This window comes from Balaenoptera physalus (genome assembly GCF_965194825.1).
Source record: "Balaenoptera physalus genome assembly, chromosome: 1".
In the NCBI taxonomy this organism is placed as follows: Eukaryota; Metazoa; Chordata; class Mammalia; order Artiodactyla; family Balaenopteridae; genus Balaenoptera; species Balaenoptera physalus.
The window spans coordinates 17,331,829-17,359,566 of record NC_138882.1 but is presented as its reverse complement, the minus strand read 5'-3'; the positions used below and the strand labels follow the sequence as shown (position 1 = coordinate 17,359,566).

The 27,738-nt window shown below is 33.8% G+C and overlaps 1 protein-coding gene across 3 annotated transcripts in view; it reads right to left on the bottom strand.

Moving 5' to 3' along the window:
* Nucleotides 1-27,738, bottom strand: part of SPATA17 (spermatogenesis associated 17) — a 193,913-nt gene that overhangs the window by 161,461 nt on the left and 4,714 nt on the right. Inside the window, exons 2-3 of one of the 3 annotated variants that reach the window (XM_082427491.1) lie at nucleotides 6,315-6,404; nucleotides 4,436-4,517 (exon numbers count right to left, since the gene is read on the bottom strand). In XM_082427491.1, coding sequence (XP_082283617.1) covers nucleotides 4,436-4,517; nucleotides 6,315-6,404 — 172 coding nt within the window. Of the gene's footprint in view, nucleotides 1-4,435; nucleotides 4,518-6,314; nucleotides 6,417-27,738 lie in introns of those variants that run through there. The other 2 variants (XM_082427492.1, XM_082427493.1) reach the window with 2 other exon arrangements.

Here is a 27,738-nt window from a genome sequence, read left to right as displayed (position 1 = left end):
TGTGTGTGTTTGTTGGGGGGAGTAACTTTTAAATTGACTTTCCTTTTTAATTAATTTATTTAACAGATAATATATTCACAGTGTTTAAAATTCAAAAGCTACCAAAGAGTTTACAGTAAAAAGTCTACTTCCTATGCTTATTCCTCAAGTTCTCTTCCCCCCAGGCAGTTAATATCATCAGTTTTTTGTGATCCTTCCCCAGACAAGCAAATTAAAATCAGTGGCTTTCAGATCATGCTCTGGTGGCTCAGATGACAACAGAGGCCACAGAGAAAGAGACCAAGCAGTTCTGTTTCTTCAGCTTCCAAAATAGCTGCACTGTTTGTACTTATTTTATATACAGGGCTAAAAATTTTGCTACATTTTAGTAACAGCAACTGTTACTAAAGTTTTAAAATTGCTAACTATACCATTCATTTTGTAGCCTAATATATACTATATGGCATTTTTATTATTATTGTATTGATATATAGCTGTTAGGCAAAAACAAAAATTTATGCAGAATAAATTTGGAAATGGTGGTGTCAACAATTACTATAGGACTATGTGTGTGACAGGATAATTAATGTAGATCCAAACACTATCCTTAAGTCATGGCCCAATCCCCAACCCACGAAAGTAGCGGGTCCTTTTATGCATTTTTGCTTCAGTCCATTTATATGTGACTGTCCATCCCTGGCTTTGCTGCTCTAAAATCTGAGCTCTGAGAAATTACACGGAGGGTGTGCGGGGATGATAAGAGGAGAGGTGTGAGCAGAAAAAGAGAAAAAACGGAGTAAATATTCCACATGCCTGGGAAAGAGCGGGGTGTTAGCTTTTCTAATAAGAAAATATGACACTGGGAATTCTTATTGCTTCTGAGAGGTGGCTAAAACTCTAGGGATAAACTTGGTGGCAGCTGTGGAAGAGACAGGATTCTAAGCACTAGGGAAGATATCAGTTTTGGCAAAAATTCCCTTTCCCTTTATGTGGCCCAGTAGCCATGGAGTCCTCCAAGGATGAATCCTGAAGGATCAAACACACGAGCTCAGACAATAGACATCTTATGAATGAAGACTCGACAAAGGTAAGAATCTCTGCTATGTTGGCACTACTTAAGTCTCACAGGACTTCTGTATAAACCAGAGAAGGGAAACCTCCAATAATGACTGAGATTACACTGCCTATCAGACCTATATATAAAGGTTTTGGAATCAAACCCAATTGGGTTTGAACTTTTCTGCACTTATCACTAACAGTGTATCCTTGGGGAAGTAACTATCTCTGAGCCTAAAATTCCTCATCTATTAAATGGTGATAGTATTCACAGGACTGGTATAAGACTTTAGTTGGTATATACATTAAGTATACAAAATGCTTAGTACAATATTTCACTTTCACTAGTCAACCAGTCAATGTCAGCTATTTTAATCTCATTCAATAATTATGTACTGAGATCAGATTATGTTATTCATCGAATCCTTATGTGCATTCAATGGCAAAAACAGATAAATAAATAAAACGGACCTGTTCTGAAATACCTTACAGATTAATAGATTTAAAAACCATCAAGAACCAATCTAACTGAGGAAAATCTCCATTTTTAATTTTTTTCAAGAGCCCAAAGATAATTAGATGCAAATCTGGAGAATAACTTGGCGACGATGCTGAGCAATACTCTTTTTGACCAAACCTAGTTGAGACACTAAAGTAACAAACAATTTTCTTGGGTGGCTCATTACTTGAACTTTTAAAGACGTTTTTTCAGCAACTCCAACACCATTAGAACAAATATAGATTCCAAAGTTGAATATTTTGACAATAGTCACTGAAATGTATACACTTTTATATGTTTGATTAAAAGGAGGTGTCAATTCATAACCATCTGAATGGTGGCTTGTGAGCGGAAATAGCAGCAATGAAAGTTAAGTCACAGTGTTCATGGAATGACATATACATAAGTATACGCTCCTGTCTTGTCTACACAAAGATATAGGTCTCCAACCACTAATGAATAATAATAAACAATAGGGCTAAAAACGCTCATTACTCCATAGAAAACAACTAAATTTTTGATCATCCTGTTTAGGTAATCTGATTCTATTAAAAACTGACTTGAAGGAGCTCTTACTGGCCAAATCTAGGAAAATTTTAGCACCAAATCAATTAGTGATAATTTATTATAACCCATTAAATAAAATAGGAATTCATGAGTTAAAACTGATGAATGAAAGAAAGAAAGAAAGAAAGAGAAAGGAAGGAGGAAAGAAAGGAAGGAAGAAAGGAAGAAAGAGGAAAAAAGGTCCTTTCTTATGCTAAAATGCTAACAAGTATAAACGTAGATGAAATGACAAAATTAGAAAATCACTATTTGACAAATATAATAATAATTGATTCTGGTAAGATCCATCATTAGATGCTAAACCTAGGGTAAAAATTTTTGATGAGGAAGAAGATATATACCCAGTCTTAAAACATTGCCTCACAGATAAAAATAGCAAGTCTACAGTGTAAGTGTGTTAAATTATCAAATTTAGCATTAACTGCCATGCAACAAACTGACATATGGTTCCTAACATGATGTATTGAGATGTATTTCTAGAAAAAAGGCATAACCTCAATCTAACAATGAAGAAACATAACCAAACCAAAACTGAGGAATAATCTGAAAAATAGTCTATATTCTTCAAAAACATCAAGGTCATGAAAAGCAAAGACAGACCAAACGTATTAAAGGTGACTAAAGAAAAACAACAGCTAGGTACAATGTGAAATCCTGGTTTTTACCCTGGAAAAGATGTTTTTGCTATAAATGACATTATTGGGAAAATCAGTGAAATGTGAATAGAGTCTAAAGATTAGATAATAGTATTGTACAGATGTCAGTTTCCTGATTCCGATCATTTTAATATGGTTATGTAGAAAATATCCACTGATGAATTGAGAGGAAAGGGGCACCACTTCTGCAACTTTGTCTCAAATGATTCAAAATAACCATAGAAAAAAGACCAAAAATATGTATAGAGGGGTAAAAGAAAATGATAAAGTAAATTTGTTCACTTTAGTGAAGAAATCTGCGTAAAGAATATAGGGGAATTCTTTGTACTATTTTTGCAACTTTTCTGTAAATCTGAAATTATTTCAAAACTTAAAAATTACTTTTTAAGTAGTCTGAAATGTCAATGATGCAAGAGATTAGTGTTCTAGACAAGAAAACCCATGCTAACAATTAACAAAATTAATGAAAGATACTTTAAGTTTGTTGCAGACATGTAAGTGGGCTATTCAGCCAGTTAAATTAAAAGAATAAACTTTTCTTTGGTTTTGGTGGATTTTAAAAATCTTAAGTGACATATTAATTAAGTGGGAACGTATAGTATTAAAATAGGAGCTTAACTTGAGAGAATCATGTCATTTAGAGAAGTTATCACTAAAATGGGTTCCCCTGTAGGGACATCAGATCTGCTTTATAAGAGCATCACAGTGATTTTAAATCTAACTGTAAGAGAGATCCAAAACTTGTAAAAAGTTCGTGCCAGCATTTTTTTTTAAATACTTATTTATTTCATTAAATCTAAAGTATTAGGCTCTTCCTCCAAGCAGTCCCTGTATTTTATTAACATGTTTTAAACTTTTCTTGCCAAAGGTGAACTCTTATCATTTAGTTGTCTACTTTTTTTTTCTTTCCCCTCTCTATATCTTTTAATTTCACTTAGATGCCTCTAATAAAGAATAAATGAAGAACAAATTTAAACTATTATAGTAGAAAATAGTAACAAATCAGGAAACTTGTGAAGTAGGCAAATGATTATAAACCTCCTCATTTTGTATCAAAAAATTATTTTTTTCTTAATTTCTGAAATCATTAAACTGAAGTATAAGTTGGCATGTTATCTCATACTTCTGCAAGTCTATCAGGGGATATAGATGATTGTGTTCTGCTATACTTATTAAGGCAATCTTCAAAAACTCCCAAGAGTCAATTATAGGAAATGATAAGTAGCACAGAGAGAAATTATCTTACGTTTTTATTTTGTAGAATTAATTTGGGGCACTTCAACCAATGTTTACTGACAGTGCAATGGGCCAGGGATTGGTCTAAATGTTGGTGGACCAAAGATGAACAAGTTACAGTGCTTACTCTGAAAGAGCTCACCGTCTAGAAAATAGAGACTCTTCAACAAATAATACATACAAATGCATATGCTGTGAACGGTACTTTAACAAAAATAAAATATCTAGTATAGTTTGGGTATAAAGAAATGAGTCATCAATTCTCCATGGAAAAATCAGCAAAGGCTTCTGAGAAGAATTCTCGTTCTAAAAATTAAACCCAATTTTGTTCTCATATAAATATTATCAATAACTTCAAAACTACATGTAAATGTGACTAAAGTGAATTAGTTACAACAAATTGAATAATTCAAGTGCTAACATATATAAATTTTATATTTACCTTCACAATTAGTTGATAATGTTGTCTGCCTAAGTAACCTCTCCATTGTTTCTGAATAATTGTTGCTACCCTGTGTAAGTACCTGGGTGAAAAATATGCTTATTAGTATGCTTTCACTGAAACAATGATATATCTTCAATTTTTGCTTAGAATATTCCTTTTCACAGTTCAAGAAATCAAATTCAAAGCCGAGTTTACATGTACTTTTAAAGACAGTATGAAGGTTCCCAAAAAACTTAAAAATATGATCTAACTAAAAAAACTAAAAACTACCATATGATCCAGCAATCCATTCCTGGGTATATATATCCAAAGAAAACAAAAACACTAATTTGAAAAGATACATGTACCCCAATATTCAATAGCAGCATTATTTATAATTACCAAGATATGGAAGCAACCTATGTGTCCATCAACACATGAATGGATAAAGAAGATATATATATATATATATATATACACACACATATATATATACACACACACACACACACACATATATATATGTATATATGTATGTATACACACACACACACAATGGAATACTGCACAGCTACAAAAAAGAATGAAATTTTGCCATTTTCAACAACATGGGGTATTATGCTTAGGGAAATTAGTCAGACAGAGAAAGCCAAATACTATATGTTATCACTTATATGTGGAATCTAAAAAATAAAACAAACTAGTGAATATAACAAAAAAGAAACAGACTCGCAGATATAGAGAATGAACTAGTAGTTACCAGTGGGGTGACGGAAGAGGGAGGAAATAGATAGGGATAGGGTATTAAGAGATACTACTCTGTATAAAATAAATAAGCTACAAGGATATATTGTATAGCACACGGAATACAGCCAATGTTTTGTAACTATAAATGGAATATAATCTATAAAAATTTTGAATCGCTATTAAATTAATATGAAACTAATATTGTAAATTACTTCAGTAAAAATAAATAAGTCAAAAGAAAATTGAAAAGAAAGAAGAATGCAATGAAATATTGAAATATATTTTTAAAAAGACTATGTAAAACAGGTCATAGTGACATGTTAAGAAATAAGCCAGGCACTATTGATATGAATTACTATAAGTACTTTGAAATAATTTGTGAGGTCAAGAAACACTTCCCTTTTTCATACTTATATTACTCAGTCTATCTTAGCTAAAGTCATTTTAGTCTGCTGAATTAAAAAATACTCTCTGCTCCCATGTTCCTATTTGGTATAGTGGCCAAAAGAGAACCGTCATCTTCATGCTTTTATTTGCATGTCTGGCTCCTACTAGTAAATATAAGGAAGTATACAGTATAACCCCTAGCTGACCATCTGAGTTATTATGGATTAGTCATATTCTTCCAGGGCAATATTTTTCAGAATTGATGAGAAACTGAGGGAAATTTGAGCACTGAACAAAAAGTGGAAACAGTTAAGCTAGGGATCAACTGCAGTCTCTTTGTAATCAGAATGACATCATTTTGGTGTCATTTGCCTTTATTTATCAACACGTTGGAGAGGATTGGAATAGCTTCTTTTTGTTTTGTTTTGTTTTTCTTTCTTACCAGTCAATAAATTCATTGCTATAAAAATACAAGTCCAATCATTTGTCACATCCTATGGAACTTGAAGAAAATAAACTGATCAAGTATATTTATGACATTGAGAATTTTTAAAAGAGATATGGTCAACATCATTTACTTTCTTTATATGTGAGAAAATATGACCAAAAAGAGTTATGTCTTTAAAGGACATCATATAATTTATTAACTTCATTACAAGTAAAATAAAAAATTATTTGCAATAAGAACCACATGAATAAATTACATTTTCTAAGGAGTATATTTTTATGATATATCTGAGGTTCCATGACAAAATCAATATACCTGATATATGCTCGAACTTGACATCCTCGAAACCAGCTCTGGATTTTAACTGCTGCATCATTCTCCTTTTTTCGAAATATATCCACAACGCTAAAAAGAAATTTTTTTAAGCATTTCATTAGTGACTAATATAATTCTAAAGCAAATCAACCTGTTAAACTTAATTTTTAATTTCTTTGAAAATGATAATTATAATTCAAATGTCATTTTAAATAAAATTAAAATACTAAAGCAAGTATTCCAGAAATTATAAGCTATGTTTCAAAAATTAACCTTTCTCTAAGAGGCCATGTGCTTTCAACAGCTTTACTTTTTTTTACTTTTATAATCACCTATTTGCAACTAATTAATTCACCAGTGGTTTTTATAAGGAAATTTAAAAAGCAATGTGCTATTTTGTCATTATTTTAAAAACATAATTATTTGAATTTACTGTTTAAATGCCACTACACATATTATGCAAGATAAAAATCCTTGCATATTTCACTTACTACATCAGTTAAATGAATTGCCTCTAAGTAAAATGAATCCGTCATTTTACCTATTCTAGATAGAGTTCTTAGAACATACATTTCAGTTAAAGGAGGCAGGGGCCAGGGCCATAGGCCTTAAAAAGAGATAAGAAATTCATTCTTTAGATTTTACTGACTTATAGGAAGAAAAGGTTTAGTCAGGACAGATCTCCATCTTAATTTTTTCAGTCATTACAATTCTCCCTCTCCATCCCCATCTGATAAAGTCATGTTGCTTAGGGCAATTACTGTAGACCACAGAGTAATCTCTCTCCTAGAAGGCTGGCTGGCACTTTGCACTTTATGTTTGCTGAATGAATAAAGAATTGCTAGTCACTTATTTTTTACTTTTTAAAAAATTCTCTCAAGAATTGTGTTTTCTTAGGCTATTTTTTTGTTTTCGTTGTACGTTAAATATATAGATTTCATTAAATTTATATAATTAGAACAAAAACAGAATGGGAAAAATATTTCAAATAATACTGTGAAGTTGGCTGAGAAAGCAAATAGGATTAGCAATTAAACTGTCAGTGACAAATAGTTAAAGAAGCAAATAGACAGATTATCTACTAGATAAGCAGGAAAGAGAGTTACCTAGAAAGCCTGACTGAAAAGGATCTACAAAAGCAGAGACAGGAACAAAAATTATGCATCAAGTCGCATAAAGGGTAGTAGAAGTGAAGAACAAACTGTAAAAACTACACAAGAGAATAGTCACTCACTTTACCAGATAATGGAAGGCACCATGATAAGATTACCGTATGATGCAATAAAATTAGCTGGAAATAACTGAGTGAGGACACACTAGACAATTAGAAGAAAAGAAAGTTTTGTTATTGCTGTATGTTTGCCCTTCAGGTACAAAATAATAGCAGAGACATGTATAAACTGTATTCTTGGCTCAAATTATTAGACTGCACGTGGGAGAGACAACAGCTTAAAGTCCTTTCCTCCATGGAGCCTTCCTTGAATTCCCAGAATCCATGAGGCCTTTCCATTACACACCCTCATAGCTCTTCATAACATTTAACACAATCATATGTAATTGTTTAATGAGGGTCTTTCCACTAAACTCTAAGACGCAAAAGGCAGTCATCTTGTCTATTTTGTCCCACATGACTCTCTCAGTGGGTCTAGAGAGATAATGGATGTTATTCCTAATACTCAACCTTTGTCCTCCCAGAGCTGCTTCCTCTGGGGGACAGCATGTCACCTGTCACATTTAATCTCTGTGAAGAATGCCATTTGCAAGCTCCCTCACTACACCTTTCACTGCGTGGACATCTCTCTCCATTTTAGGATGACAGAGTTGCTGAGAACCCAACAGGAACCCCCATGCTCTTAGTAACTTGAGTCCTGGGGTGATTATGGGTAATAGACAGGCAGATCTCTGAATGAACCTATTGAAAGAAGTAGAGAAAAGAATAATAATATCTTAAACAAATTAATACTTTATGTGCTAGCACTGTTCCTAGCATTTACATACCGCTGAGTTAACTTACATATAATCCTTTCACATCTCGATGAAGTAAATAAATATGCCCATTTGACAGCAGAAGATACTGAGGCAGAGGGAAGTGTAGCGATATGCCCAAGGTCACACATTGGTGGGTGTCAGAGGGGAGATTTGATTCTAGGTAGTCTAGCTCTCAAGGCTGCATTCTTAACCATCACTTCCCCTGAAGGGGAAGAGGAAGGATGAGAACAGGAGAAGGGAGGGAAGTAAAAGGGAAGAAAAAGCAAGGAAAAAAGGGCAAGAGGAAAAATGCACGTAAGCCATTTCCAAATATAATATTGGAATTGTGTGGCATAAAATAGCACCCATCACCTAATAACAATAAATGAAGATGAAGATGTGGAAAAACATCAACATCTATAGCAAAAAACAAAAATTTCTCACTATACTGAGTACTGTGAGAATGCAGTACAATAGGCACTTGTGTATATGGCCAGAAGGAAACAATTTGGTCTTTGAACACATACAGAAAACTTTCATTTGTAAGAGTTTCAAAAGTCACACAACTTCAGGAATGTTCGTTAGAAGTGCATACACATACACATGGTAGTAAAACTATAATGGGAATGATAAAACAAATTTCAGGACAGACGTGCAGTAAATTTCTAAGATCTGTCATGTCTTCATAAACTAGGAATGCCATAAACAGGAAAACCAAAGACTGTGCTGTTGTCACTATATTTGAGGGAAAGAAAAGAAACTTTGAAAAAATTAAACAACCCAATTGAAAAGCAGCAAAACACAGGCAATTTACAGAAAAGAAAATACAAGCAATTTACACTTCTAAAAGCCTTGACCTGGGTTCTGGGTATATTTGCACTTTTGAGATCTATAGCAAACCATCTTGTGAGTGCCGATGTGTATTTCAGGAAGAATTACATTGAAACAAACAAGGTCCTTAAAATTTCAGAAAACAAGGCCCTTTAGTCAAGAAGCTGAAGTTAGGGATTGACGAATGGTTACCAATGTTAAATTTTACTGTCAAATGTCATCACTGTTCCAAAAAAGGTAAGCACATTTAGAATTTCATTCTGAACAGTTAACTGATTGATGCTACTTCCACAAAATATGTGAATTTGCTGCTTCTCCAAGGCAATGTGAAAGAGGAAGTATTACCTTTATGTATTCAATACAAACATTTATTTATAGAATTTTGGTACAATGTACATTGAAAAACATGTAAAATATTGAAGAAACTAACAAATGGCATTAAAGTGTCTTCAAGTTTAAGGGAAATATTAGACTTATCTAGGCATTAAACCCTAAGGAATTTGACCATTTAATATAACATGAACTATGGCCTAACCTAGTTAAAATATTAGGATATTGGCCAGCACTTTTGCTTTGAAGAAAGACCTTAGCTCAAATTCTAACTGTGCCACTTACTGGTTGGGTTACCTTAAGCAAGTTTTTTAATCCAAAATTCAGTTTCTTCTGTAAAATTTCAATAATAGTGTATCATGGGTATGTTTGTTGGCATATCACAAAGAAACTGGAAGACTGGTAAATAATATGTTTTCAATAAATGATAATGATAATTACTGCATTATTACATAATGATGCATCTATGTAGATTGCAGGAAGAAAAAAATACCAGTCTGTCAATATCTTATTCATTAATTCAAAAATACTTATTATATGTAAACTATGTGTTAGTATGGCATTTATTTATTATTGAATAAATCTGACATGTAACATTTTGTTAAGCTTAAGGTGTATAGCTTATTACATAGATACATTTACATATTGTAATATGATGGACAGTATAGTGATATTTATATTACATAATTATAATATAATATTATTGTCTATTATATGAATTAGATCTCTATGGCTTATTTACTACTCATTACACATTTGTACTCTTAAACACCATCATTCTTAGCCACCCCCCTCCTCTGGTAACCACCATTTACTCTCTGTTTTTTATGGGTTTAATTTTTTTAGATTCCACATATAAATGATCTAATATAGCACTTGTCTTTCTGTCTGACTTACCTCACTTAGCATAATGTGCTCAAGGTCCATCCATGTTGTCACAAATGGGAAGGTATCTTCCTTTCTTACGGCTGAATAATATTTCATTGTGCATATGCACCACATCTTTTTTACCCATTCATCCATTTATGGGTATTTGGGTTGTTTCCAAATCTTGGCTATTATAAATAATGCTGCAATAAATGTGGAGTGCATATATCTTGTCAAAATCCTGTAGTCATTTCTTTTGGGTATATACCCAGAAGTGGAATACCTGGATCATGTGGTAGATCTATTTTTAATTTTTTGAGGAATCTTCAAATTGTTTGCCATACTGGTTGGACCAATTTACATTCCCACCAACAACATACAGAGGTTCTCTTTTCACTACATCCTTGACAGCACCTGTTGTCTCTTGTCTTCTTGATGATAGCCATTTTAACAGATGGGAGATGATATCTCATGGTGGTTTTTGTTTGCATTTCCCTTATGATTAGTCATGTTGAGCATCTTTTTATGTGTCTGTTGGCCATTTCAATGTCTTCTTTAGAGAAATAACTATTTAGTTCTTCTGCCCATTTTTTAATTGGACTGTTTGCTTTTCTGTTATTGAGTTGACTAAGCTCTTTATATATTTTGGATATTAAGCCCCTATCTGATACGTGGTTTTTTCTCCCATTCTGTAGGTTGTCCTTTCATTTAGTTGATTGTTTCTTTTGCTGTACAGAAGCTTTTGAGTTTGATGTAGTTGCATTTGTGAATTTTTTTCTTTTGTTGCTTGTGCTTTTGGCATCATGCTCAAAAAATTATTGCCAAAACCAACACTGATGGGCTTTTTCCCTATGTTTCCTTCTAGTTTTATAGTATTAGGTCTTATAGTTAACTCTTTAATCCATTTTGGGTTAATTTTTGTGAGTGTTGTGAGATAGGGGTCCAATTTCATTTTTCTACATGTGTTTCTTCAGTTTTCCCATTTGTTGAGAGACTATCCTTTCCCTGTTGAGTATTCTTGGCTCCCTTGTTGAATATTAGATGACCATATATGCTGGGATTTAATTTTAGACTTTCTATTCTGTTCCATTGGTCGATGTGTCTATTTTTGTGCCAGAATCATACTGTTTTTATTACTATGGTTTTGTAGTATAGTTTGAAATCCAGAGGTGTGATACCTCCAGTTTTGTTCTTTTGTCTCAGCATTGCTTTAGCCATTCAGGGTCTTTTGTGGGTCCCCATAGATTTTAGGATTGTCTCTTTATCCATAAATTTTAGGATTGTTTCTTCTATTTCTGTAAAGAATGCCTTTGGTATTTTGGTGGGGATTGCATTGAATCTGTAGATGGTTTTGGGTAATATGGATATTTTAACAATATTAATTCTTCCAATCCAGGAACACAGGATGCCTTTCCATTTTTTGTGTGTTCCTCATTTTCTTTTAGCAAAGTTTTGTAGTTTTCATTGTACATATCTTTTACTTCCTTGATTAAATTTATTCCTAAATTTTTTATTGGTTTTAATTCTATTGTGAATGGGATGGTTTACTTTCTTTTTTCTGATGTTTCATCATTAGTGCAAAGGAATCCAATTGGTTTCTGTCTGATTTCAAATCCTGCCACTTTACTGAAATTGTTGATTACTCCAACAGTTTTGGACTAATTCTTTGGGATTTTCTATATATAGGATCATATCATCAGCAAATAATGACAGTTTTACTTCTTCCTTTCCAGTTTGGATGTCTTTTATTTCTTTGTCTTGCCTAATTTCTCTAGCTAGAACTTCCAGTACTATACTGAGTAGGAGTGGTGAGATTATTTCCTTGATGCTGATCATAGAGGAAACGCTTTCAGTTTCTCTACATTAAGAATAATGTTAGCTGGGTTTGTCATATATGGCCTATATTATGTTGAGGTATGTTCTTTCTATACCCAGTCTGTTAAGGGTTTTTATCATGAAAAGATGTATTCTGTCAAATGCTTTTTCTGGATCTATTGAGATGATCATATGATTTTTATCTTTCATTTTATTGATGTGATGATATATTACATTTATTGGCTTGCATATATTGAATAGTCTTTGCATCCCAGGGATAAATCCCACTTGGACATAGTGTCTACTCCTTTCAATGTGTTCTTGAATTCAGTTTACTAATATTTTGTTGAGAATTTTTCCATCTATATTCATGAGGGATATTGGTCTACAGTTTTCCTTTCTTCTTGTATCCTTATTTAGTCTTGGTATCAAAATGATGCTGGCTTTGTAGAATGAGTTTGGAAGTGTTCCTCAACATTTTGGAAAAATTTGAGGAGGACTGGTGTTCATACCTCTTTAAATGTTAGGTAGAATTCTCAAGTGAAACCATCTGGTCCTGGAATTTTCTGTGTTAGAAGTTTTAAAATTACCAATTCAATCTCTTTACTTGTCATTGTCTGTTCAGATTTGCTATTTTTTTCTGATTTAATCTTGGCAAGTTGTTAGCTTCTAGAAATGTATCCATTTCTTCTACATTATATAATTTTTTGGCATAGAATTGTTCAACAGTAGTCTCTTGATTCTATGTACTTCTGTAGCATCAGTTGTAGTATCTCCTCTTTCATTTCTAATTTTATTTATTTGAGTCGTTTTTTTGTCTTAGGCTAGCCAAAGGTTTTTCAATTTTGCTTATCTTTTTGAAGAACCAGCTCTTAGTTTTGTTGATCCTTTCTATGCTTTTGTGGTCTCTATTTCGTTTATTTCCATTCTGATCCTTGTTATTTCCTTCTTTCTGCTAACTTTGAGCAGAAATTTTTTCTTTTTCTAGTTCCTTGAGGAGTAAAGTTAGTTGTTCATTTGAGATGCAATTTCTTAATATATATATTTATTGCTGTAAACTTTCTTCTCAGAACTGCTTTTGCTGCATCCTGCAATATTTGATATGTTTTATTTTCATTTTCACTTGTTGAGACAACTTTTTATTTCCCTTTGATTTCTCTTTTGATCCAATGGTTGTCTAGAAATGTGTTGTTTTCACATATTTGTAGACCTTCTCACTTTTCCCTTATTGATTTCTAGCTTCATAGGATTGTTGTCAGAGAATATAGATGATATGATTTCAATTTTTTAAATTTGCTAAGATCTTTTTTTGTGGCCTATCATACGATCTGTTCTGGAGAATGTTCCATGTGTACTTGAGAAGAATGTGCATTCTATTGCTGTTGGATGGAATATTCTGTATATGTCTCATAAATTCATTCCTTATAAAGTGTTGTTCAATTCCAACGTTGCCTTGTTGATTTTCTGTCTGGACAATCTATCCATTACTAATAGTGGGGTATTAAATGCTCTTACATTTTTAGTGTTATTGTCTATTGTATTGTCTTTCTGAGTTTTCTTGTAGCTCACTGAATTCCTTCATAACACCTGTTTCATATTCTTTATTATTTAGATTGCAATAGTCCATGTTTTTGGGTTCGACTGCTGGAAAATTGTCATTTTCTTTTTGTACTACCATATTACCACGACTGTTCATGGTGTCTGATGAAAAGTACCTCTGTTGCTGCTTTTTTTTTTTTTTTTTTTTTTTTTGGCTGCATTTGAAGTAGCAAATGCCTTTCTTATTTGGTAAGGCTTAATTTACTTTGATTCTAACAATTCAACAGATTGATAATTAGGAGCCTTCCTTTTGTTTTCCAGAAGGTGGCGCTACAAATACAGGTTTTGTGTTCCTCTTCCTGGAGCTGACTTGCCCCTAAGGTTGGGAGCACACACACAAAAATAAAGCAAAGGTAGTGGCAAAGCCTGGAGAGGTGTGTACTTACTACTTGGGACTTTGAGTGTGTCCACAGCTCGGTAGAAAGGTTCTTAATCGGGGTGGGGGTGAGGGGCGGGGGTGTCCCAGATGTCCATGGGCAGTCCTGTTGCCTCCTGGGGCAGACAGAAGATGACTTCCTTTAGTTCTTGTGGTCTGTCTACTTCCCTGTCCTTTATCTCCCTCAGTCACTGAGTGTCCTCAAAGAGAGCAACTAGTCCCTCGAGTTGCAACACGTGTGGCTGGGCAGACCCTCACTCACCGCCTTCATCCTCCACCTCCTCTTCCGGAAAGGTTGTGCCAGCTCACTGACAGACTGGCCTCTGCCTTCTCTGCCATCACTCTTCTGCTGCCACCAGATCCGACGTCACTTCCCTTGTTCAGTCGCCTCCTCTGCAATCTAATCCATCCACTTTCAGGTGCACAAATGGATGGATATCCCAGGTGTCTTCGTATGCTGTGCAGAGGTGCTTTCTTTCTTTTCTTTCTTTCTTTCTTTCTTTCTCTCTTTCTCTCTCTCTTTCTCTCTCTCTTTCTTTCTTACTTTTCTGGTTATGGATGTCTGATTAGTTTTAAATCAAAGTGGAGAGAAAAAAGGAACAACTTATGCTGCCATGATGCTACCGTCACTTTTAGCATGCCATTTAAGCCAAAGATGTACATATGACATATTCTGTGCTCTCAAGCTTACAAACTATTGGGTGGGCCAAAAAGTGCCTTCAGTTTTTTAAGTAAAAATAAAACACACATTTTTCATTTTCACCAAGAACTTTATTGAACAACGTATTCACCCTTTTGTTCCATGACCTTCTGCCATTTTTCAGGCAACTTCATAATTCCATCTTCCGAAAACTTTTTATCTTTTTGAGCAAACAACTGTTCCAAGTGCCTTTTACAGTCTTCCAGGGAACTGAAATTTTTTCCATTAAGAGAATTTTGTAGAGACCGAAATAAATGGAAATCCGAACGTGCAATGTCTGGTGAATATGGCGGATGAGTTAGAACTTCCCAGCTAAGCTGTAACAGTTTTTGCCTGGTCATCAAAGAAACATGTGGTCTTACGTTATCCTAATGGAAGATTATGTGTTTTCTGTTGACTCATTCTGAAAGCTTTTCGTCGAGGGCCGCTTTCAGTTGGTCTAACTGGGAGCAGTACTTGTTGGCATTAATCGTTTGGTTTTCTGGAAGGAGCTCATAATAGAGGACTCCCTTCCAGTCCCACCATATTCACAACATCCCCATCTTTGGATGAAGACCAGCCTTTGGTGTGGTTGGTGGTGGTTCATTTTGCTTGCCCCACGATCTCTTCCATTCCATGGTATTGTGTCCACTTTTCATCGCCCGTCACAAATTGTTTTAAAAACGGAACGTTTTCATTACATTTCAGTAAAGAATCACGTGCGGAAATATGGTCAAGAAGGTTTTTTCACTTAACTTATGTGGAACCCAAACATCAAAGCGATTCACATAACCAAGCTGGTGCAAATGATTTTCAACGCTTTATTTGGATATTTTGAGTATGTTGGCTATCTCCTGTGTGACATAACATTGATTGTTCTCAATTATTGTTTCAGTTTGATCACTATCAAGTTCAACTGTCCTACCTGACTGTGTAGCATCGTCCAGCGAGAAATCTCCAGCACGAAACTTTGCAAAACACCTTTGACACGTTCGATCAGTCACAGCACCTTCTCCATACACTGCACAAATCTTTTTTTGCATTTCAGTTGCATTTTACCTTTCTTGAAATAATAAAGCATAATATACTGAAAATGTTGCTTTTTTTCTTCCATCTTCAATATTAAAATGGCTACACAAAAATTCACCAATTTTGATGTCTTTTTTTAAATGCACACTGATATGACAGCTGTCACATACAATCTAGCAGAATTGTTTCGAATGAAGTTAAAGACAACTAAGCGCTACTACAGCCATCTTATGGAAAAAACGAAAGAACCTTTTGGCCCAACCAATAATAGAACTGAAAAATAATAGCAACAGCAAATAAAATTATGCGAAAAGTGAAATACCGTATGAGAAAAGTAAAATACCATGTCAGAAGGAAAGATCTGGAAAATTCAGAAGTAGAAAAGTGGTTTTCTTGTTTGTTTTTTAAGGAAATAGTGAGTAGGGAAAGACAGGAGTCAAAGGAAGCATTTTGAGTAGGTTCTCAGAGGATGGGCAACTCTCCTGATCTGTATATCTAAAACATCTTAACATCTGTGCTGGGATATTCCTCAGGTACTTCAAATTCAACATATCTAAAATAACTCCTCTCATCCCTCCTCCACACACACCCATCCTCTATTCTTCTCTCTTAGAACAGCTCTTTTCTGCAAGCCATTTCTCATGAAAGACAATATGATTCACCCAACTGCTCAAATCAAAAACTGCAAAACCAATTATTTGCATTAGTTCATGTCTTCATATTTCTAAGATTAGTTATTTGCAAAAGCATTGTTTCCTAGACACTAGTCTTTTATCCTACTCTATCCTTCAAGCTATTGTTTGAATGGTCTTTCTAAAACATGAATCTAATCAAGTCCATTTTTTCCTAAAATCCTTTCATGGCAACCCCACAAAACACCCCAAGTCTTCTGAATGAAGTCTAAAGTCCTTGAGATGTCAAAGTCCTCCCAGCTCTGGCTCAGACTTAATCTCCCATGTCTTCTTTTACCACTTCAATCCTGTGATAGAGCCGTTCTACTCCTATAGTTCACAGAACAGGCCCTGTGCTCTCTTGACCTCAAACTTTCACAAAACTACACCCTCTTCTTGAACTGACTTTTGCAACCTCCAGAGAGATGTATCTTTATATACCCTGAAATTTCTTCTAGATACTAATTATAACATTTATCTTCTTGAGAGGCTCGCCTTTTATTCATATCTGTATCCCAACATGTACTAAAGTATCTGATACATAGGAGGAGCTAAACTAATGTTCGTGAAAGGATGGAAGAAAGAAAGAAAAGAAGAAGGAAGAAAGGAAGAAAAGAAGGAAGATATGATAAGTAATAGCTGAAGCCAAGGCAGAAGGCAAAGTTCTTAACAGTTCTCAGAATTTTGTGTATAATATTAAGGGATATTAGACTCCCTGAATATCATCACTGTGGCACTGGCACCACACATCTCCAAAGTTTAACAGACTTTGGTTCAAAAAAATTTACAGTGAAAGGTGTTAAATAAGGGGGGGAAAAAAAAACAAAAAACAAGGCCCAAGTATAAGAGACAAGTATTTTGCAGTTCATTAGGAGTTAATGGAAAGGCTTCAGGAAAGGGAGATCATGATTAAACAGTCAACTGCCACGAAAAAGTCATGAAAACAAGGCCACTGTTTCAAGGGGTTACAGGGTTAAAAGGAATCTTTCGTTTTTCTTTTAACATTTTATCCTAGCCAATAATAAGATATTCTAGTGCAGGATATAACATGTCATTTAGGGCAAAAACAGAAAAGATAAAGCAACACAATGTCTAGTAGAGCAGGCAATTCAAAGACGATAGAGTGTAAAGAAGATAAGGAAAGAAACGTTTATTGAAAAAGGTTGATGTAAAGTCAAATTCATGATAATGGGATAAAACGGTTTCTCATGGTTATTTAACCCTTTTTATCATTAACATTTAATATAACTATAGTAGATCTGTTTTTCAGTTTTAAATATACAGTTGACCCTTGAATAATGTGGGTGTTACGGGAGCCAACACCCCACACAGTCAAAGATCCATGTATAATTTTACAGTCAACCCCCCATATCTGCAGTTCCACATCCACGGATTCAACCAACTGGGGGTTGTGTAGCACTGCAGAATGTATTTGTTGAAAACAATCTGAGTATAAGTGGACTCAGCCAGTTCAAATCCATGTTGTTCAAGGGTCAACTATGCTCTATTTAAATTATTGAAAACATTCTTCTGTCCTTCACCAGCAGCAATCAACAACTGCCTATCTTTGCAAAGGAGAGAGAAAAAATATAGGGTATACAGATATGCCTACTACTCCTTTTCAACTAGTGTATTAGTTTGAGCTTACGCCTTACTTATAATTGTCATAAGAAATATAGAAGATAAGCAATCAAATTATCTGTCCTGAGTTTATGTTTTTTTAACTCTCCTGGTAATAATGCTAACATATAATACCTAGTCAAAAGGAAGATTAAATAATTTCTTTTTGGAGTTATTAAAAATCTCTGGGTTTTTTTTTAACAGTTATATAAATAAAAGCATACTATGACACTAATAAGAACCATACATTAAATTAAAGGAACATGCTTTAAAATAACTAGTAGTTAACTTACTGCTAAGTTTTAAGTTATGTACTGAAATTTGACATCTATAAACATTTTTCTGTTGCCATTTTTTTAACTGCTTAAAAATGAAATTTACAGATACTTGGGTTGCCACTGGGATGCTGCATACTCATACAATATGTCATGAACTGCTAGACATTTTATGTTTAAAATGAAAAATGTGGGTAACACTTTATTTTAATGGTATATTAATTAGTTCCAAATTACAATGAAAATCCTATAGCAGTGAATAAAACATGACATCTACATGAATTTGAAATAAATTTATTATGATCAGCATTATCACAATGAATACTAAGTGAATTAATAATGATGAAAGACCAAAAGTATTACCAGGAATGTAATAAAACATCGAGAAAAAGCTGGAAGTTTCCAGTCACTTCATCATCAGCTAGAAGTATTATAACCCTGGATAACACTATGCGCACGTATGTAATTAGTGGCCAGAAAATAACTGACAATAAATAAAAATGAAAAAATGTGTGGTTAAGTATTTTTCCAGTAATATGCAAAATGTATGCATTTTACACATCAAAATACTATGCTTAGTCTGACCTCAGCTACTAAATAAATACTAGATTAAAAACCCAATACGCTTTCCTTGTCATTATCATATAACTTGTAGCTATTTTAGACATTAGGAATAAAATTCCGATAGTAGCTGTCCTGTGTTATAAGACATATTGATGTGTAAAATGATTACTTTTTTCCATATCATTTCACTATTAGGTCTTAAAGGATTTCAAGCTCCTTAAAGGCAGGAATTATGCTTATTTTCTACTTTGGGTTCTGATTATCATCCATGTTACTAATAAGAGGTCAATAACTACTTGATAATGAGAAATACGACATTTTAGAAGGTAGAAGCCATGTTTTGTTTTTCATTAATAGCTCTCGTTATTATTATTACTTCACAGTTCAATGAATCATGGGTTGCAAATACATAAGCATTAGATCATAAAGTAGGAATTATCATAGTTTGTCATGTAGATTTATACTGTTAGTGTACTTTTAAAATATTTCATATTTGCTTTTCTTCATCTTCCTTCTCACTTCACTTCATTTCCTGAACAATTAAGTCCTAAAGAAATCAGCAGTGGGCAAGAAAAGTAAAGATCTGTGCTGGGGGTGGGGGCATGGGGAGGACCCCATGGCTCAGCATGGGGTATAACAGCCTGTGCAGGGTAAGGTGGGCATCCACATGGGGGGGTGGGCAACCCCTGGGGTAGGTTGTCCCAGTCTGAGTAAGGAGAGTATTCCCATGGAGAGGCCTGGCTTTAGGGTGTTGAGGAAAGGTAAAGAAAAGGTACACATGGGAGGGCAGCCAGATAGGGAATCAGAGCCCAAGAGTGATGAAAAGAGTATCCAAGTTGGCTGGGAGGTGATAGTTCAGCACAGAGAGGAAGATCCCACACAGGGTGGAAAGTGGTACACCTAAAAGAAAAAGCAGCTGTGGTGACAGGAGTTTGATTACATACAGAAGGATTGGTCAAATAAGTGAATATATTAAAAAGAAAAGAAAAGGGAAAAAAATTAGAATGAACTCTGTAGTGCTGGATTTGAAATAGAGTTGTCAATGTAAACTCATGGATTTCAACATCTGCATGGACGGATGAATGGATAGATAGATACATAGATAAAGTATAGATGTAAACTCTGTGCAAATGCATATATACACATATTTTCTAGCTCTGTCCACTTGAGAGGGCTTGAGAACAACAACACCCAATGGCACAGGCATCTACTAAAAGAAACAAGAGGTCCTTGAAGAAATGGATAACTCCAGGGCTGGGGCAGAAAAAGTAAAAGCTTAGCCTCAACTTTTTTGTGTCAGAAAGCAAGAGAGTATTACCATGATCAGGACACAGAAGGAAGCTTTTAGTGGCTTCCATTAGAGAAATCTGGGACAATGCTAGCATGAAGATAAATAAGAGCAATGGATTTTAACCCATTGACTAAAATAGGAACATATGAGCCCATAACGATATAAATAAGAAAATATTTAAATAAATTGAAAGTTAGAAGAGGGACAGCTTCAAATTACTTGCTTTTAAAAAACACCTGTTAGTTACAAAGGAAAAAAGAACCTCATAGTGAACAAGCCTAGCAGACATAACCTTAATGACATTATCCAAATGAACCCCACCAGTAATTGGACAAATCAAAATCATGCAGTACCTGGTAGATGTACTGAAAAGATCAGAGCATTACTTCTGTGAAATTTCTCCCATAGATACATACCCTGAATCTAATAGATGAAAAATCAGACAAACTTAAATTGAGGGAAATTCCACAAAATAACTGATCTGTGTTCTTCAAAGGGGTCAAGATCATGAAAATTGAAGAAAATTTGAGAAAATGCTCTATATTAAAAATAACTGGGCTTCCCTGGTGGCGCAGTGGTTGAGAGTCTGCCTGCCAATGCAGGGGACATGGGTTCGAGCCCTGGTCTGGGAGGATCTCACATGCCGCGGAGCAACGGGGCCCGTGAGCCACAACTACTGAGCCTGCGCGTCTGGAGCCTGTGCTCCGCAACAAAAGAGGCCGCGATAGTGAGAGGCCTGCGCACCGCGATGAAGAGTGGCCCCCGCTTGCCACAACTAGAGAAAGCCCTCACACAGAAACGAAGACCCAACACAGCCAAAAATAAAATAATAAAATAAAATAATAATAAATTTTAAAAAAATTTAAAAAAAATAGTCTTCATTCAAAGTACAATTAGATTAGATTAACCATGATAGTTTAAAAAAAAAAATAACTAAGGAGACAAAACAAACAACATATTTTGCTATAAATAACATTATTGGGACAATTGGCAAAGCTTGGAGTCTGAAGATGATATGGTGGAAATGTACACATATTAATTTCTTGATTTTGATGGTTGAATTGTGGTTATATAGAAAATGTTCTCATATGGAAAAAGAATTTGCAAGGCATCAGATTGCAACCCATCCCCATTTGGTTTTAGAAAGAAGTCTCCCTGTACTGTATTGTAACTTTTATGTAAATTTGAGATCGTATACACACACACACACACACACACACACACACACACACACACACAAGAAAGAATGGCATCTCAATATTGTTTTAAATTCTTCAAACACTTTTCATAGCTTAAAATATATTATTTAAAGTAGACTTAAGAGTAAGAGAAATTATCATGCACAAAGAAAACCATCATACAATGATAAAAATGTTAATTTATCATATCTCTTAAGCAGATATGATCATTTTAAAGGCATATGCACCTAATAATAAAGCTTCAAAATACATGAAGCAAAACCTGACAAAACTAAAAGGAGAAATAGACAAATCCACAATTATAGTTGGGAATTGCAACATGTCTCCCCGAATAATTGATAGGACAACTGTACAGGAAATCCATAACAATATAGAAAATGTGAATATTTGTCAACCAACTTGATCTAATTGATATTTATAGAATACTCTACCCAATAATATATATTTGGTATGTCTTCAAATTCACTGATCTTTTATTTGCAATATTTTAGTCTGATGTTTAGTCCATCTAGTGAATTATTTCTTTCAGATGCTGTGTTTTTTTAATCTCTAAAAGTTTCATTTGCTTCTCCTTTATATTCCATCTAACTTCTCATTATGCTCATATTTTCCTTTAAGTCTTTAAATTCTGAATCGCTATTTAAAAATCCTTGTCTGCTAATTTTATTATCTTTGTATTTCTGGTCTGTTTCTATTAACTGATTTTTCTCCTCCTTGTTACAAGTCTTAGTTTGCTACATTTTTCTCCTACTAGTAATTTATGAATAGATGCTGGATACTATGAAGGCTATGCTGTTGAGAATTTGGATTTTGTTCAGAAATTACCTCCAGGTATAAAGATGGGGTAATTGTCTGGATAATGTAATTTGTTTCCTTTCTTTCAGAGATCCTAATCCTGCACTGTCTGTTGCATCAATGTCTAGAAATAAGTTTTCATATATTTTGTTCAGTCTTCTAATTTTTCATGGTGGGAGGGCAAGTTTTGTACCAGTTACATCTTCATGGACACTTATTTTATATATTTAATTTTACCTTTTCAAAACAAAATTGGGGGAATTCCCTGGCAGTCCAGTGGTTGAGACTCAGCGCTTTCACTGTTGAGGGCCCAGGTTCAATCCCTGGTTGGGGAACTAAGATCCCGCAAGCTGTGTGGTGCAGCCAAAAAAATTAAAATTAAAATTAAAAAAAAAAAATCAAAACAAATTTTTTGTCTTAGAACAAATTTTTACCTATTTATTTCCTGTTTATTTCATAAATAATACATTAACATCCAAAGCTTAATATAAAAAGAGAAAAAAATTGATATAGAAAAATAGAGAAAAAAATTGATTCCATTTCAACCTACCTTATCCTCCAATTTTCAAAACCTAATCATTATTAACAGCTTGTTATATGATTCCAGATCCATATTTTTGTGTCTTTATGTATTAATACATAAAAATTTCATGCTAAATGTATTACATGCTTCCTATGACCTCTTTTTTTTACTTTGCTCAGAGATTTTTACGTCATTATGTATAAAATTTTTCACTCTTTTAAACTGCTACTTAATATTCCATCATGTGAATATGCCTTTATTTATTTAGCCAGATTAGTTACAAATACATACAAGTCTCTTCTGTGTTTTTCCTATTAGAAATAATGCTTTAATGAATGCCTTTATACATAACCCCATATATGAAATACTCTGTGCACAAATTGTGTACATATTTCTATAGGGTAAGTAGATACAGTCATAAGCATTTTGATGCTATTGTAAATTATATTATTTTTGTAGTTTCAAATTATAATTGCCCACTGCTATTATATAAAAAAAAATTGATTTTTGTGTATTGTGTATTGTATCCTGCAATCTTGCTAAATTCACTTTTTATTTCTAAATCATTTTGTTTGTAGGTGGTTTAGAGTTTTGTATGCATAAAATTGTGTTTTCAGTGAATAAAGACAGTATTATGGAGGTTCCTCAGAAAACTAAACATAGAATTACCATATGATAGAGCAATCCCACTTCTGGGAATATACCCGGACAAAACTATAGTTCAAAAAGATACATGCACCCCTATGTTCACAGCTGCACTGTTCACAATGGCCAAAACATGGAAACAACCTAAATGTTCATCAACAGATGAATGGATAAAGAAGATGTGGTACATATATACAATGGAATACTACTCAGCCATAAAAAAGAATGAAATAATGCCATTTGCAGCAACATGGATGGACCTAGAGATTATCATACTAGGTGAAGTAAGTCAGAAAGAGAAAGACAAATACCATATAATATCACTTATATGTGGACTCTAAAATATGACACAAATGAACATATCTACAAAACAGAAACAGACTCATAGACATAGAGAACAGACTTATGATTGCCAAGGGGGAGGGGGAGGGGGAGGGATGAACTGGGAGTTTGGGGTTGGTAGATGAAAACTATTACATTTAGAATGGATAAACAACAAGGTCCTAATGTACAGCACAGGGAACTAAATTCAATATCCTGTGATAAAACAAAATGGAAAAGAATATTAAAAAAAGAATGTCTATATGTGTATAACTGAGTCACTTTGCTGTACAGCAGATGGGCACAACATTGTAAACCAACTCTACTTCAATAAAAAAAGGACAATTGTAGTTCTTCCTGTGCAATTTTAACCCCTTTTATTTATTTATTATGCAAAATTTAAAATTAGTAAGGAAAGTGTGGATAGTTCAATAAATGGTGTTGAGACAACTGTATTTCTATAGAAAAAAATTAAGTTATTATCTCACACAATACATGCATAGAAATATAACTGCATAAAGAGTGAAGGAAAAATATAATAAAACTTTTAAATATTATCAGTAAATACAGATAATTTTCTTATAATCATGGTCTGGAAAAGACTATTCAAAAATAGGCTAAAATTCCCAAAAGCCAGAGAAATAGATTGACTAATTTGACTACATAGAAAACTGAAAGATAGTATGGTAGACATTACCATAAACCTAAAATATATGTATTGGCTTTGGGAGTAGGTGATGGGGCAGCCAGTGGAGGAGTTCTTAAGGCCACTAAAGAGACAATTTAGGCTAGAAGAGTGGAGAGGTAACAGATTAGAAGCTAGATAAAGAAGTACCTGCATTATGTATTAGTGACACAATTAGCAGGACTGTTGCCTGTAACTGCTTGTTGATTGAAAATGTACTAATGATTTTTTGAACCTGCACAAAGATGTCTAGGAAGAATACTGAAAGTGCCAATTGGATTCTCTTAACTGCGTAGAATAAGGGGTATCTCATAAATCTTAGTATCACAATGCTTATCTAAATTGAACCATAAATACTACATACAAGTATAATTGCTCATCATTGTTTCCGTTACTTCTTTTGTTCTTCCCCTATCCTCAAATCCTTGTTATGATTTAATTTTCACTTGATTACACAGAGTACTTTCTAGAGAACATTTCCTCAGGTTGGGTACATGGATGATGTAACTCTGAGTCTTTACATGTCTAAAAATATCTCATCAAAAAAATGAATAAGGTCCTTGCTAGGTTTAGGATTTTTAGTTGTTACCTTGAATAATCGATAATTATTGTCCTTTTCTAGGTCTCTGTGTTGCATAGGAACCATCCAATGCTGGACTCTTTTCTTAGCAAATCACTTTTCTCTTTTCTATCTATATTAGAAGCTTGTAAAGTTTTTTCTGTATCCTTGGATAGATAATATCTAAGAAGTATGTCTTCCAAAAGAAAATCCTGTCTAGGACTCAGACAGTCCTTTCAATTCAAAGCCAGACTCATTCTTCAGTTTAGGAACATTTTCTGCTAGTATTTCTTTATTATTAATCTATCTCCTTCCCATTCTTACTCCATATTCTGCAGTGACTATTATTCATATACTAAGTCCCATAGATATGTCTACCACATTGCTTTCCTGAAACATTTATATTTCAGTTATGACTATCCTATGTTTTAATTGATTTATTACATTTTTAAGCTGAAAATAATTTTAATTGGTTCCAGTAATTGTTTTTTCTCTAATTTTATTTCTGTACAAGTTCTTATTATATTTTTACTAAAGTTTACATCCATGTCCTCCATTAGTTCTAACTCCACAGTAGCCACCTATTCTGGCTTCTTAGCTTAATCTCCTTCCTCCAAACTAAAGTTCCCTTGAATGGCTTATGAATTTTCTCTGCCTATTTATGTTGATAGATATTCAATTGCTTGATATCTAGGCAGGACTGCCTGCTCAGGTCACTAGGGCAGTAGCGTACTGACAGGCAGTAAAAGTTACTGTAAAAACGTTTTCTAAAAAAAAAAAAAAAAAAACGTTTTCTGTTCAATGAGCCAGCAGTGAACATGTTGGGGAACTGAGATCTCTCTTTTGGTGCCTGAGGCATAGGTATTCCTTAGACCAATTCCAGGTCAGGAGGATTCCAGAGCTTCCATGGTCAAAGAAAAGAAGCCATTCACTCTCAGAAGTGCTTCTTCAAGCTTTTGGTTGCTGATTTTGGAGACATACCAGAGGTCCTACTAGTATCTGCATCATCTGTGGACTCTACCAGATGCAGGCTTCTTTCTAAGCAGTGGGGTTCTTGGTCCTTACAGCTGTGCTTCCCTTATTTTGAAAACTGAGTTGTCTAAACACAGATGTGCAAGGGAGAAAAGAATAAGAGCTGCTGGCTTAGACTCCCATCTCTCCTTCTTCCTACTGAATTTTTGTTTTCTAGAAATTCTTCAAAATTACTGGTCTATTAATTGCATGCTTTTTTGTTCTTAAAATTTTGTAGATTTAGTCTTTAAAAATTTTTTTACACTTAACTGTATTTTGAATGGAATCAAAGGGGAGAAGTATACATAAATGCTTAGTATGTCTTCTGATCTAATTCCTCATCTAGTTATTGCTGGTACCAAGAAGAGTTACTGATTTTTCTAAATTTACCTTGTAATCAGACACTTTATCAAATTCATTTTATTTCTAAGAGTTTTTTAAGTAGATTACCTTGCATTTTCTCAGCTTTATAATTTCATGATCTGTAACCAACCTTTACTTCTTCCCTTCTAATATTTACTAATAAATATTTAGTTTTTTTTTCTTTTATTACAGTATTGGCTACAATTTCCAGAAAAAGGTTCCAAATAGTAGAATTAATGTGTATTTTTCTCTTGTTTTTGAATTAAATGGAACTATCGATATTGTATTTCAACAACACACATGATGTTGGCTATTGGTTTTAGAAACATATACTTTATTATAAGCACGTTTCCCTTTATTTCTCATTTATAAAGATTTTTTAACTTGAGAGTTTTATCTGAATGATGGTTACACGGGTATACACATATGTAAAAATTATTAAGCTGTACACTTATAGTTTATGTACTTCATTAAATGTACATAATATATCAAAATTTTTAAAACTTTTATAAATAAAAGAAAAATACTCATAAATAAATAAATTTATCAACTGCCTTTCTTATATCTGCTGAGTTGATCATATGCATTTTATTCTTTGCTCTCCTGTTGTGATTTCCTTTAATATTATGATTTTACTGGGTGCTAACTAATGTGACAAAAAATCATTTAATTTTCTTAGTTAACATCTCAATAGGCATTATTGCCTCGTTTACAGATGAGAAAGCTGATATTTAAAGTGTTTAAGTAAGGTAAGAGTATAAATTTAAGAGCTTAAGTTTAAGCCTAAAGTAACACAGAATTAGGATTTCAACTGTTTCTGCATTCTGGCATAAATCATCCTTGTATGCTTGGCAGAAGCCTTGCTAAATTTTACTGGTCGGAATTGAGTCCCACTGAACAGAAAAATCAGCAACTAATTAGAATCAGAGGAAGAGACTCGTGTCTATCCGACTAAGTGCTATTTACAATCTTTAGGTTACTAGGATCAAGATGATTATCCAAAGTCAAGGACATCAAACCAACTAATTAGACTAAGAATACAGTCAGGAACCTTTGACTATGTTGGAGTTAGAAACAAATTGATTATGTTTATGGGAATAATGGATTCCAGAATCAGGCCAACTTAAGGAACATTATACTTTAGGTTGACACAAGGTAATGAAGTCCAGGTAAATCGCTTGTACTGGAGAGTACTTGCCATACCAGGTGCTTCCCTTTCCTCAACTTGACCTTAGAAAGGCAGGTTAGACCTTATGTATTTGATGTGTACAATTCCATGCAGGGACTTGACTTAAAGTCCCCATACTCCAAGCATAAGGTTTGGACTGAGATGGATCAAACTTCATTAGATCTTTGATCTTTTTGAACAAGTAACTTACACTTTTAAGATCTCATTTTCCTCTGTTGT